This window comes from Scyliorhinus torazame, chromosome 18, assembly GCF_047496885.1.
Source record: "Scyliorhinus torazame isolate Kashiwa2021f chromosome 18, sScyTor2.1, whole genome shotgun sequence".
Classification (NCBI taxonomy): domain Eukaryota; kingdom Metazoa; phylum Chordata; class Chondrichthyes; order Carcharhiniformes; family Scyliorhinidae; genus Scyliorhinus; species Scyliorhinus torazame.
Genome location: NC_092724.1, coordinates 2,572,697 through 2,587,446, shown reverse-complemented (window position 1 = coordinate 2,587,446; position 14,750 = coordinate 2,572,697). Strand labels below are relative to the sequence as shown.

Below are 14,750 nucleotides of genomic sequence, written 5' to 3'. Positions count from 1 at the left end.
CATTGGAACTGACCAAGAAACTCCCAACTCAAAACTAGTTGCAAATGCGCAAGAAATCTGCAAACATTTAACATTCTTCATTTTCTCAACCTACCTGCTTACCAAACTGATTGCAGGGGAAAGCCAAAATCCGTAAACCCCTCTCAGCATACTTGTCGTACAGTTCAACAAGCTGAGTGTAGTTTACGGAAGTCTTTCCTCACTGGGAGGCCACGTTTGTGATAAGGCAGACAAAATTCCTAAAAAAAAAAAACACACATCAACAAATTTAAGACTGTGACACAGCAATGACTATATTAAAATAAATGGCTTGCATGAAAACAATATCTCTCAGGCAGCTATTGGCACTTGCATAAGGACCGTGCCTGAAGTACGAGGGGCAGGAGCAGCTCAGCCAGGAATTGCACCATTGATCAAATAACTGCAATTTTGCAATCTAGGCAATGTTGGAGGATTGTGTCACGCAGTAGTTATTTTCTGCAATGAGAAAACAATATGGCCCTTGTTGCAAAAGGAAATTGTATTTGAAATAGAATGAATTTCAAAAAGGTAAAAAATAGCCTTGGGACCCAATTAACTACACATGCAATAATCAAGGTTTTCACACTGGTCTGGAATACTGGGGGTGGATGCAGAAATAGATCTACACCAGAAGCACAAAAAACTGCTGACTTCTCAATCACCAAGTTAGGCGGCACAGTGGTTAGCACTGCTGCCTCACAGCACCAGGGACCCTGGTTCGATTCTGACCTTGGGTGACTATGTGGAGTTTGCACTTTCTCCCCGGGCCTGCGTGGGTTTCCTCCGGGTGCTCCAGTTTCCTCCCACGATCCAAGAATGTGCAGGTTAGGTGGGGTTCCAGGAATGGGGCAGGGGAGTGGGCCTAGGAAGTGTGCTCTTTCAGAGGATCGGTGCAGACTCGATGGGCCGAATGGCCTCCTTCTGCACTGTAGGGATTTTATGATTCCAAGTTTTTATTTTCTATCTATTGGGGAAAATATTACCAAAAATCTCGCTTCAAACCAAAGTCAAGGTAACAGTGGGAAACCGGTTTGAGGAGCCAGCCGTACCGAACACTTTTCTTATTTCAAAAACCTGCCCCAAGATTTTGACTCGGCATAAATCTGTCTTCTGAAAAAAAAACCCAGCTCAACTCGTTCTGATTCACATAAAAGTGAAACCAGTCACCAGTTTTTCCATTGCTAGTGTCACAGGAGAAAAAGCAGCAAGACAAATTCATTATCCAAGTTCCTGCTTAAAATGCACCATTTCACGTATATTAGTCCAGTTCGAGCAAATGGTAAACAAGTTTTTAAATTTTAACCGGGAAGAGGGGAAAACACCAAGATTTTTAAAAAACTAAATAAAAGTGATAATAACCAATTAAAATGTTCATTTGTCAATGCCTTGAGAGACGCAGCTTCTCGGAGGCCAATTATACCTCATCGATAGTCCAGTCTCCTGCAATTTCCTCATTTGCTTTTGCTGTAAATCCTCTTCAATAGTTAAGATGGTGTGTACTAGATCATTACTTCTTGCATTAAAATTCAGTTATTTTGCCCATTATCTTAAATCTGCCCCTCCGGTTACTAACATCTAAAGTTTGGTGCCCAGAGCAAAGGCCTCAGCAATGATTATGGGAATCCCATTTCACACTAAATTTGCCATGTTTCTGCCCACTTCCCCAGTCTAGTCCTCCTGAAGTCTGCTACACAATTGTATTAAATGTTTCCTTCTCCGATATTGCTCTGCAAAGTCTCTATGAGAGTTGTGGATGTGGTCAGGGAAATTCAAAGTGTTAAGACACAAATTGAACATTTCGAATGGTTGGCCTCGTTTACAATAGGATGTTTTTGGCAATACCTCAGTAGTGTCAGCAAACCAGAAGGCGATGGTGTAGCAGTATTGTCACTGGAGTAAACCAGAGCCCCAGGATAATGTTCTGGGGACCCAAGTTCAAACCCTACCACTGCAGATGGTGAAATTTAATTCAATAAAAATCTGGAATTAAAAAGGTCTAATGATGGCCATGAAACATTGTCAATTGTCGTGAAAAAACCATCTGGATCACTAATGTCCTTTAGGGAAGGAAATCTGCCGTCCTTACCTGGTCTGGCCTACATGTGACTCCAGACCCACAGCAATGTGTTTGACTCTTAACTGCCCCCTCAAGGGCAATTAGGGATGGGCAATAAATGCTGGCACAGCCTGCGACGACCACATCCCATAAACAAATTTTTAAAAATACCACTTGGATCACAGAAATATCTGATCAGAAGCAGGAAGATGGAAACATACATCACATGCTACATATTAATGGACCAGAATCAAAAAAATGCTGTGAGGGAATTCCTCCCACTGGCTTTGGGAGACAAGACAAGCCCAGATCGAAATCCAAATACTTAAGCCCATCACCAAAAAAACACAACCAATGGACGATTGCAACTTGATTGCAGAGATAGTTCCTTTCAGTGCAGATAGAGAGGGAGCAGCAGACAGGTCAAAGGAAATAGCACTGTCTGCATTCATAGTAATGGACGGGGAGGTGGATAAGTCGTAGACATCTCACCATAGGAACTGTACGACGGCACAGGAGAAAAATAACTTTATCTATGATGACTTAACGGATTGCCTCTTCCCATAGATTAAAGCCTGGCTGGTGAAGTCACTGAAATAATCCACAAGTAGGTGGCTAGTGGTGCAACTGCAGTAATTCTCATTTAGTTCTTCATAAGATGATGAAATATTTGTTCTGGTAGGAGAACAGTGGAATTAGGCAATTCAGCCCACCGAGTCTGCCCCATAACTTACAACGAGATCATGACTGATCTGATAGGACCCCACTTTCTACCTTATTCCCATAGCATTGATTCCCTTACTGATTAAAAATCTGTCTTGAGCATACCTAATGACCCGGCCTCTACAGTTAAGAATTCTACAGATCACTAGGAGAATAAATCCCTCCTAATCGGTCTTTAATGGGAGTCCCCTTACTCAAGAGATTCTGGTCCTCACTTTCCCACAAGGGGAAATAACCTCAGCATCTACCCGTCAAACCCCTCCACGAGAATCCTACACATTTCAATATGATCACCTCAAAAGAAAATCCCTCCCTACCCAGGATCAACCGAGTAAACAGTCTCTGGACTGCTTCCAATGCCAGTATTGATCTTTCCTTCGAAAAGCAGACCAAAACGGAGTATTCCAGGAGTGGTCCCAATAGTGCCTTGTATCGTTTTAGCATACTTCCCTGTTTTTATACTCCATTCCCTTTGAAATAAAGACCAACATTCCCTATTACCTGCTGAACCTGCAGTAAGATTTAGGTTTTATCCTTTCCTTGCTGTAATGGGAAATCGAGAGTCAGAGAATCTTTATGCAGAAAAGTTAGAAAAACGTAGACGAGCTTTCAAAGCCGTCAGGAAATAGTCAGCGAATGGGAATGGGCTGCAGCACCATACACTTGCCCACTTACTGGTATTTTCTCAGCGATACTTCATTGCCATCTATGTCCTTGGCATGAAAATCATAAATGGATGTGGCCTTATTCCAGTCTAGTGGCAGTGCAGATGTGGCTGCGTCTGAATTTTCTGGTTGTGCACTCTGAAATGACAAATACAACCAATCTGTTGGCCAAATATAAATACCAGCTAAGAGAAGGTGAACATTAATATGGATACATTTGTTTAGAATACAATTGAAATCTCACAAACATTAATTCACCAGCCAGTTGAATAGACCATATTGTAAACAGACAGTGAGGTGGTGTATCAAAAATGTTTACAAACAGTTTTAATCAATTAATGTACAAAAAAGGTTATTTGCCCCTTAAATGCTGAAGTCATTTTACAGTCAAAAGTCTTGAAATTCTCGTCCTTGGTCTATAGCCTGTAAAAGTTTGTTTTGCATTCACATTTTTGACAGAGGCACACAGATGCCGAAGGCCAAATGTTCCCCCTTGTGGGGTAATCTAGAACGAGAGGTCACAGATATAGGTTGAGAGGCGGTAGATTTAGAACGGAGATGAGGAGGAACTACTTCGCGCAGAGGGTGGGGAATTTGTGGAACTCAGTGCGGTGGAATCAGAGTTGTTTCAGGAAGGAAATAAATACTCAATTTATTTTTTAAAAATTATACATCTGATTTTTAAAAAGGTTTAAATGGAAATAGGGGAAACAGTTAGGAAGGGGGAGATCGGAGACCAGGAAGGGGGGGGGGGGGGAAATCGGAGACCAGGAAGGGGGGGGGAGAAAAAAAATCGGAGACCAGGAAGGGGGGGGGAGAAAAAAAATCGGAGACCAGGAAGGGGGGGGGGGGGGGGGGGAAAAAATCGGAGACCAGGAAGGGGGGGGGGGGGGAGAAAATCGGAGACCAGGAAGGGGGGGGGGGGGGGGGAGAAAATCGGAGACCAGGAAGGGGGGGGGGGGGGAGAAAATCGGAGACCAGGAAGGGGGGGGGGAGAAAATCGGAGACCAGGAAGGGGGGGGGGGGGGGGAAAATCGGAGACCAGGAAGGGGGGGGGGGGAAAAATCGGAGACCAGGAAGGGGGGGGGGGGGGAAATCGGAGACCAGGAAGGGGGGGGGGGGGGAAATCGGAGACCAGGAAGGGGGGGGGGGGGGGGGGGGAAAATCGGAGACCAGGAAGGGGGGGCGGGAGAAATCGGAGACCAGGAAGGGGGGGGGGGGGAAAATCGGAGACCAGGAAGGGGGGGGGGAGAAATCGGAGACCAGGAAGGGGGGGGGGGGGGGGGGAGAGAAATCGGAGACCAGGAAGGGGGGGGGGGGGGAAATCGGAGACCAGGAAGGGGGGGGGGGGGGGGGGAAATCGGAGACCAGGAAGGGGGGGGGGGGGGGATCGGAGACCAGGAAGGGATTGAATGGCGAAGGGCTGAATTGCCTAATTCCTTTCTTCCCACCTTCCCCAAATCAACTAACATTTAATTGCCTAAAGTGTTAAATATTATTAGGCAACAGATTCTCGGACAGTTCCAAACAGATCAAAGGTTACCTTTGCTTAAATGTTTTAGTAGCCATTTGATTACAACAGCAAATCCTGATGCACACTAATCTAATCCCAGTCATTTATATTTCTAATCTCACAGCACAAAAGGTTGGCAAATCAAAACCTGAGTCAGCAGCTAACAGAGAAAACAAATCATTTACTTATTTTTTTAATGCAAGAAATTAGACTAGGCTTGGGCTGGAATTCTCACTGCTATGGTGGGGTCTTCTCCCCATCAACACAGGGTAGGTCTTGGGCAACCTGCTCCCCTTTTGGTCTTTGGATTGGGAGGTAGCTCCAAGCTCTGCAAAGGTGGGACATCCTCCCACATGGGGACAAGAGCCATGACCTCGGGCAACTAACAACCTAATGATCAGTAAATCTGGGCATAGTTTCCAGGCCTGGCAGTTGGGGGCAGGGCTACTGCCTCCAAAAATAATGTCCATGGACTTTGAAAGGATTGAAGATATGGCTGATAACACAAAGCAAGAGGGCACGAGGACATGAGTCGGCAAAGGGACATTTCGGCAGAAGAACAGATTTATTATTATTATTTTTTTTTTTTTTATTAAATGGCTCGAGATTACAGAACGGAGGGAGAGATAAGTGGGTGCCCTGGATCAGTCAGTGACTAGTACAGCAAGTGACTAGCAAGGCAGATTAAATGGAATATTGAAGCAGGGGTGTTTACGACGGTTGAACAGGGCATTGGTGAGACCACATCTAGAGGAATCGGAAATAAAACAAAAACTCAGCATCATCTGTGGAGCGAAAGTTAACAGACTGAGATGAAGAAGAAGTCATAGGGACTCAAAATGACAACTCTTTCTCCACAAAAGGTGCCAGATCTGCAGAGTGAACAGTTTCAGGCTCTTTATTTAAGGAAATACAAAAGGGTATTAGAAGCAGTTCAGAGAAGGTTCACTCAATTAATACCAGGGATTGGAGGGTCGGATCCGATGAGGAAAAGGTTGGACGTGTATCCACTGGGGTTTAAGATTGAGGATCTTACAGGAACAAAGTTCAGAGAAGACTTGACAAGATCACTGTGAAAAAAGTATGTTTCCCCATGTGGGGGAGACTGGAACTAGGAGAAAGTTTAAAATAAGAAAGGGGTCTCCCATTTAAAACAGATGAGAAAATATTTCCAGTGTCACGCGGTTTTGGAACTCTTCCCCAGACTGGAAGGTCTTTGAATATTTTTAACGGCAGGGGGAGGTCAACAGATTCTTGACTAACAAGTGAGTCACGGAGTTGAGGGCAGGGTCAGATCAGCTGTGATCTTGCTGAATGACAGCAGGCTAGAGGGGCTGAATGGTCTGCCATATGATTAGGAAAGAAAAGTTACCATGGCTTATCAAATACCTCCAAATTGCCTGCGGCAGACTCTCCACAACTTTATCCAACTTAGACATACCTACATCAGAGTTCTCTTAGCAGAATGTCCCAGCCAAGCCCAGTCACTAACCTTGTATAATTGTAGCAACCCAGTCACCAAGATCAAAGAATTCGCAGAGAATAAAGTCTTCTGTGCTCAGTGACCATTAATAGATAGCTATTTCTTGCCAGTTTTATGCAGATGAGATAAAGATTCATCATACTCCGGAAATTTGAATTTTATTGACTGGAATGGTGACAGCTGCTCAGATCTGCCTTGATCCCTCAGAATCACAGGGTAGAAACCAAACTGGAAGATTTTAGAGTTGCTATAAGAGCTGCACATTTTAGATGGAATTATTTTCCCCACTCTGGCAAACAGCAAGATCAAATAGTTATTTCAGTCTGCAGACATTTGCCAGATGAAGGAAATTCACCCTAGAAAGAATCTTAGCTGAAGTCTGCAGACAATTTACTGCAATCTACCATTGCAGCAATTTTCAGGCTCCTTGTCATTGAGACACAAGTCAGCTACTTCAAAAAAAGCAGCTCTGTAATAAAGCTGTAATAACTGGATGAATAAGTGAGATGGAGGCATTTTATTTAACTTGAATCAAAAATACAACCCATCGTTACCGTGGTGCTAAAGTCCATCTGTACAAAGGACCCAAATTCATTAGATCTGCTTCTACAAACTACCTTTGAGGAACTGTAACTGGGTTAGTGTGCAAAATTAAAGCTAGCTGATCACCCATGGCATTGCCCAGAGATCAATTTCTGTCCAAAAGGAACCAGTGACACCCCCATGTTTAGGGATCTGCAGCTTGCATTGTTCATTCAGCAGCCAAGTGGTCAGCAACGGTTGTGACCACATCAGAAAGGTGATACCCAAACAAGGCAGTATGAAATGCAAATGCATAATTTGCTTGAACTATATATTCCACAGCAAGAACTGCTCAGTCTTTGGTTTGATGGTTAAAACACTTGCCCATGAACATCAAAAATCTATTATACAGCAGCCTTGGGTCATCCCAACTCTTAGTTGCATCGTTAGACTATGAAGTTTGAACTAACATCCCCAACCCATCCACGAGAAGCTTGGAAATCCTGGGGTACAGCAACTGAAAAAAAAAAAGGGTCATGGCTACGGAGCAGATTTTACTTGGTTGCCCAGAATCCCTGCAGAGATCACTCTGCGGGATCATCCAGTGGATAGTTCCCAGTCTGGTCCAGACTCTTTGGGACAGTCAATTTACAGACACGGGTGGTAGATCTCAGCCAGGTGCAAAAGACTTGCCCAAGAGTCCCAACTCATCTCTCCCACCACAAGGGCAGTTGGAGTTCCTTGGTTTGTATATTATCATGTTGGAAGTGTGCGTGGAAAGGAGAGCAAAATGGGACCAAAAAGAGTTGGTACCTCAGGAAATTGGAAAAAACAACTAAGAAATTAAAATCTGGTAATAGATTTTAATAGTTTACTACAAACAGAGCTGGTGTGAAAAATAGATCTGCATGGACTTGCAGGAATCGAAACCACAAATATCTACAGACAAACCACCCTCCATGACAACCAATCTGAACTCACGCAACAAGGAATTCAAAATAAGTAAAATCTGCCTGTCCACAAGCAACTGTAGTCAGGTTATTAGGCAATTAGGCAGATGCCTTTGTAAAGAGCCATGCCACATGTACAGTTCAACAAGATACGAGAAATGTGTTTAGTGCCTTTAAGGCCAAGGGATGCCTGGCGTTTTTGCAGCACCTTTTGTCTTGTAAGAACTGTGGCTGCTAGGATACAAGATTTTGGAGAGATTGTCACCTATTTGGAATTGTGGACTGGATCAGACAAGAATACAATGAACATTAACATGGTTCAGAGATGCTTTGCAGAAAGGAAAGTCAAGCTCTCAAATGAGGTAAAGTCTTGGGCGGCCTGCGAGGACGTTGACGACACGAGGACGTTGACGACACGAGGACGTTGACGACACGAGGACTCACTTATCCAGTTGCACTGCTCATGCTTTTAAAATTCTTTACGTTAGGGCGTATCGTGAGCTGAAAGAAAGTATCGTGATCTGAAAGAACATGTTTCATGTCCAATGACCAAGCTCTTACACAAAGAATACCATCTCTTCCACAGGTATTTGCATAACCTGAATGGCTCAATATTGGGCTACTGAGTGACTCCTGAAGCGAAGACGGCATCAGGAATGGGACGGTGATAATTCCAGTGTCCAGCTTCACTCACACCCGATTGAGAAGCTCATTCAGCCTACAGCAGGACATAGTAGGACAGCCACCGTAACAGTGGGAAAGATTCACATCACAAAATAAAACTTCAAACAGAAGAAAACTCAACCATTTACCCCTGACCTTCAACAGCGTCACGGTCAACATTTCTATCTTTGAGAACTACCAGACCAGACACCACTTACAGAAAGCTTGAAACTCTGCAGCAAGTGGTTGCCATGTTAACCAGCGCAACTACAAAGCATAACTTTGCCAGTATTCCATGAATCTGTTGCATATGAAAAGGCTCAGGTTCCGTTTACTTACACAAAAATAAAAACAAACCTGACTGGATTGGTGAAATAAACTTACCCATTCGGCCCAAGGTCAGCTGTAGTTCATTACAGCTGCCATGCATCTCATTCTAGATTCATAGTTCACTCACCACAGTAGGAATTAAAAACTGTTCTCAAACTAGACGTAAACAGTGGTGACTATTTCAGTCACTATTAAAGAACAAAAACTCAGTCCCCCCTCTCAGAGCAACTCACAGTATGGTAAACTTGTGAAGTCTGGAAATCAAAATGTTGTTAAGCATAAAGATCCACCACACCTGATCACATGACAATGGCTCCCAGTAAAGTTGGTGCATGTCAACCATTATCAGAGGGATCAAGGAGATCAGGCGGCAAAACAGTTCCATTCACAACAGTAATTATACTGGTCATGCAAATCAAGAATGTACAAGGTGCAATGATGCATTGGGGCAGCACGGTAGTTATGGAAATTGTGCCATGGTCGAACCAGAAACTACTTTAATTTCTGGACAGGTGTAAACTGGCCTAGAGATGATTCATTCGGATTTAAATTGCCTGCTTAACCGGATCTTTTTTTTTTTAAAAAAGAAAAGTATTTTATAAACACAGGTATCCAGCAAAAGGTCAAATGGAGAAGCTGCCATTTTGTCCAAACATAAGAATCCATTTTGTGATTTGAATTCCTGATGTCAAACTAGGCAACATTAGTACATTAACCACTAGTTTGTAAAGTAGCCCCAGCCAGCAACAGATGATTAGAAGTGCCTCCATTACTTTGGAATTGAAGCAAAAGTTTTAAAAAAAACATTACATTTATTTTTCAACAACATTCCTATCATTTTTTAAAAAAATAAATGCTGCAAATGTGTCTGTGGGAGGCAACTGAATTATTCTGCCTGAACCCTCAAACTGCCCTTGATTAAGTATGGTACAGGACCATGAGGCACCGTGAGGCATTGAGAACAAATCTTGCCAGAACTAGGTAGAGGGTGTCAGGAACCACACCAGTCGCATTGTGTATTCCGAGTGGATCGTGTAGCTCTGGACCCAGGGACAAAGGCAGAATTGCTGCCGGCAACAAGGACAGAGAGTGGTGTCCGCTTCTTCTGGACTGGCTGGCATTTTGAAGTTGTAAACCTGTAGTTATTATTGACAGGTATACCTCTCACCTCTCTGTCTTTTGACTAAGATCAAGCCCCACGTTGGGGTGCAATGACTTTTCTTGTCAGCTTGGATCTTGTACTCTCGTGGGGAGACCATGAATTGGTTTTTGGAACAAGCAATAAGATGGATTATGGGTTTAACCTCTCCATTCCACACACTTGCTTTGTAATAAGGATGGGCTTTTTAATTAATTTTTTTTAAAAATCGTGTGGTGGATCTTGATGCTCTTTTACCCTTTATTCAATAAACTTGACATTTACTAATTTGGTTTCGGGTATCTCCACCATTAGGGACATTTAAGCGACTCTAGGACAGGCACATGGACAGCAGTAAACTGAAGGAGTGTAGGTTAGGTTGATCATAGATTAGGATAAATGGTATGGTACCCCCATGCTTGCGATCTACACTGATTCCTTCCTGGACTGCCCCTCAAACCCCTCCGGAGCCTCACCTCTCCTCATCTGTAACCCCACCAGCCCGAGCTGCTAACTCAAGCTTCGTGCATATCCACCATCAGCTGCTTTGGTCTCAGCAGTTCCATTCCCAAAGTGCACTCTCACCCCTCCTTAAAACCTCAGATCAAGCTTTGGTCCAAGTCTCTTTTTGGCTTGACTGGCATCATGGTCAAGAAGGTCTGGATCATTAAAAAAAAAAGCCACATAAATGCAGTGAAGATTTGTAGTTTTTAATGCTTTGTATGAATCAACACTTGTTATTTCATAGCAATAAAAAACAACCGTGCTGTATAAGCATTGTGAAAACCTCTTCTGGGCCAATGCTCAGCGGAGGAAGCTTTCCCAAGAATCCGTGGCCCGGTGCAGTGCTCAAAAGGAGGGGAAACCATATTAAAAAGGTTCAAGTGGATCAGTAACAGACTGCCACAGCAATGTGGGAAATAGCCCAGACAAGGAATATTTTGAATATTACAAAAGGAAAAAAAAAACAAGCTTTTGTACGGGAAGGTCATGTCCCACCAACTTGATTGAGTTTTTTGAAGAGGTGACAAAGAAAATTGATTGGGGGGGGGGGGGGGGGGGCGGCGGCTGTGGGTGTTGAACATTCGGCCCACGATGTTGTGCCAACCACTTATTCTAATCCAAGATCAACCTAATCTCCACCCCTTCAATTTACTGCTGTCCATGTGCTTGTCTAAGAGTCGCTTAAATGTCCCGAATGACTCTGACTCCACCACCTCTGCTGGCCGTGCATTCCACACACCCACCACTCTCTGCGTAAAGAACCAACCTCTGACATCTGCCCTATACCTTCCTCCAATCACCTTAAAATTATGTCCTCTCGTGACAGCCATTTCAACACTGGGGAAAAGTCTCTGGCTATCCACTCTATCCATGCCTCTCATCACCTTGTACACCTCTATCAAGTCACCTCTCTGCCTTCTTCGCTCCAGTGAGAAAAGCCCTAGCTCCCCCTCAACCTTTCTTCATAAGACATGCCCTCCAGTCCAGGCAGCATTGTGGTAAATGTCCTCTGCACCCTCGCCAAAGCGTCCACATCCTTCCTATAATGAGGCGACCAGAACTGGACACAATATTCCAAGTGTGGTCTAACTAGAGTTTTATAAAGCTGCAGCAAAACCTTGGGTTCTTAAACTCAATCCCCTGTTAAATGAAAGCCAACATCACTATTAATGTAGTTTATATGGACTTTAGTAAAGCGTTTCACAAGGTCTCGCATGGCAGACTGGTATAAAAACTAAAATCACATGGCATACGGGATGGGCTGGCTAGATGGTTACAGAACCGGTTTGGTTATAGAAGACAGAGCAGCGCGAAAGGGCGCTTTTCAGAGGGAGATCTGTAGCTACTGGTGTTCTGCAAGGATCAGTGCTGGGACCTCTGTTGTTTGCAGTAGATATAAATGATCTGGAGGAAAACATGCGTGGTCTGATTAGTAAGTTTGCGGATGACACGAAGATTGTCAGAGTTGCTGATAATGCAGGATTGTCAGAGGATACAACAGAATATAGAAAAATTGGAGACTTGGGCACAGAAATGGCAAATGGAGTTTAATCCGGACAAATGATGCAAGGTGATGCATTTCAAGGATCAAATCTAGGTATGAATTATACTGTAAATGGCAGAACCCTTAGGAACATTAACATAGAGGGATCTGAGCGTGCAGGTCCCTAAAAATGGCAACACATGTGGCCAAGGTGATTAAGATGGCATGTGGCATGCTTGCCTTCATCAGCCAGGGCATTGAGTACAAGAGTAGGGAAATCATGTTAGGCGGCATTTGGAGTATTGAGTGTAGTTCTGGTCACCACATTATCAGAAGGACGTGGAAGCTTTGGAGAGAGTGCAAAGAAGGTTCTCCAGGATGTTGCCTGGTCTCGAGGGTGTTGGCTATGAGGAGAGGTTGAATAAACAAGGATTGTTCTCACTGGAATGACGGAGGCTGAGGGGGAGGCTGGATAGAGGTCGACAAAATTCTGAGGCATAGACAGGATGGATAGTCAGGGGCTTTGTCCATGGGTGGAAGTGTCAATTACAGGGGGCACAGGTTCAGGGTGAGAGGGAGATGTGTGGGGGTAAGATTTTCACACAGAGTGGAGGGTGCCTGGAACGCACTGGCAGAGGATGTGGTGGAAGCAGCACATTAGCAACATTTAAGGGAGGAAATAGAGGGATACGGACCGAGTAAGGGCAGAAGGGTTTGTGTTTAGTTAGGGCATCATGGTCAGCACAGGCTTGGAGGGCTGAAGGGCCTGTTCCGGTGCTGTACTTTTCTTCATTCTTTATCCCAAAACTATTTTCTTCAGTTTCCTATCCGAAGGCAGGTCTGACCCACAGCAGCACAACCCCCACCACAGAAGAGTGTCTCAAATCTACCCCAACCAGAACGGGGATCGAACCTAGTCATGGTTCGATTGCGGGTTTGATTCCGAGCTTGGGTCACTGTCTGTGCGGAGTCTGCACGTTCTCCCCGTGTGTGCGTGGGTTTCCTCCAGGCGCTCCGGTTTCCTCCCACAGTCCAAAGATGTGCCGGTCAGCTGGATTGGCCATGCTCAATTGCCCTTAGTGTCCAACAAAAAAGGTTAGGAGGGGTTATTGGGTTACGGGGATAGGGTGGAAGTGAGGGCTTAAGCGGGTCGGTGTTGACTCGATGGGCCGAATGGCCTCCTTCTGCACTATGTTCTATGCTGGCACCAATCTCACCCACACATTTGACCAAACTGCTCTCATTTAATCTGAAAAAGTCATTTTCATTTGGCAGTTTTACAACAATTCAGATCAAACTGCACAACCGCCAGCCCACCAACAGAAATGTCTGACTACAAGATTTTTTAAAATGCCTATTGCTCAATTTGAATAAATTCCAGTTTCGTAATAGACCGGGAAAGGGGCGCTGTCAGCTAGACAATTCAAAACGACAAGCAGCCCGAATTTCAATAGTTTCAGCAAACACTTCACACACGGTGGGGGTCAGGTTTACACATTGCAACACGCACGCCGCAACGTACACGCCGCAACGTGCAACGTACACGCCGCAACGTGCAGCAGGCACGCCGCAACGTGCAACGTACACGCCGCAACGTGCAGCAGGCACGCCGCAACGAGGAATCACTGAGGTGTCAACCCAGCAGCGCTGCAGGCGAAGTGTTTGTTAATATCATCCAACCCGTTAGAAACTGACATGGGCTTTAATATGAGTGAAAAGGGACCAAAGGCAGATTTGGGCCCAATAAATGTCAGGGGGGAGGGGCAGCCGTGGGGTTATTGCGGTTTATGGAGGAGGTGCTGGCAATGGGGGGGGGGGAGAGAGGTTGGGGGGGAGGGGGGGGGAAAGAGAGGTTGGGGGGGAGGGGGGGGGAAAGAGAGGTTGGGGGGGGGGAGGGGGGGGGAAGAGAGGTGGGGGGGGGAGGGGGGGAGGGGGGGAAAGAGAGGTTGGGGGGGAGGGGGGGAAAGAGAGGTTGGGGGGGAGGGGGGGAAAGAGAGGTTGGGGGGGAGGGGGGGGAAAGAGAGGTTGGGGGGGAGGGGGGGAAAGAGAGGTTGGGGGGGAGGGGGGGAAAGAGAGGTGGGGGGAGGGGGGAAAGAGAGGTGGGGGGAGGGGGAGGAGAGGTGGGGAGGGGGGAAAGAGAGGTGGGGGGAGGGGGGGGAAAGAGAGGTGGGGGGAGGGGGGGAAAGAGAGGTGGGGGGAGGGGGGAAAGAGAGGTGGGGGGAGGGGGGGAAAGAGAGGTGGGGGGAGGGGGGGAAAGAGAGGTGGGGGGGGGGAGGGGGGGAAAGAGAGGTGGGGGGGGGGAGGGGGGGGAAAGAGAGGTGGGGGGAGGGGGGGAAAGAGAGGTGGGGGGGAGGGGGGGAAGAGGTGGGGGGGAGGGGGGGAAGAGAGGTGGGGGGGAGGGGGGGAAGAGAGGTGGGGGGAGGGGGGGAAAGAGAGGTGGGGGGGGAGGGGGGGAAAGAGAGGTGGGGGGAGGGGGGGAAAGAGAGGGGGGGAAAGAGAGGTGGGGGAGAGGGGGGGAAAGAGAGGGGGGGAAGAGAGGTGGGGGAGAGGGGGGGAAAGAGAGGTGGGGGGGAGGGGGGGAGGGAAGAGAGGTGGGGGGGAGGGGGGGAGGAAGAGAGGTGGGGGGGGGGGGGAAGAGAGGTGGGGGGGAGGGGGGGAAAGAGAGGTGGGGAGGGGGGAAAGAGAGTGGGGGAGGGGGG

At 46.3% G+C, this 14,750-nt stretch overlaps 1 protein-coding gene across 3 annotated transcripts in view; it reads right to left on the bottom strand.

Annotated features, from left to right (window-relative positions):
• The window catches only part of LOC140394894 (phospholipid hydroperoxide glutathione peroxidase GPX4-like), a 67,989-nt gene that overhangs the window by 7,125 nt on the left and 46,114 nt on the right, over nucleotides 1-14,750 (bottom strand). For 2 of the 3 annotated variants that reach the window (XM_072482057.1, XM_072482055.1), the window contains exons 2-3: nucleotides 3,476-3,603; nucleotides 95-239 (exon numbers count right to left, since the gene is read on the bottom strand). In XM_072482057.1, coding sequence (XP_072338158.1) covers nucleotides 95-239; nucleotides 3,476-3,603 — 273 coding nt within the window. Of the gene's footprint in view, nucleotides 1-94; nucleotides 240-3,475; nucleotides 3,604-9,221; nucleotides 9,285-14,750 lie in introns of those variants that run through there. The other variant, XM_072482054.1, reaches the window with a different exon arrangement.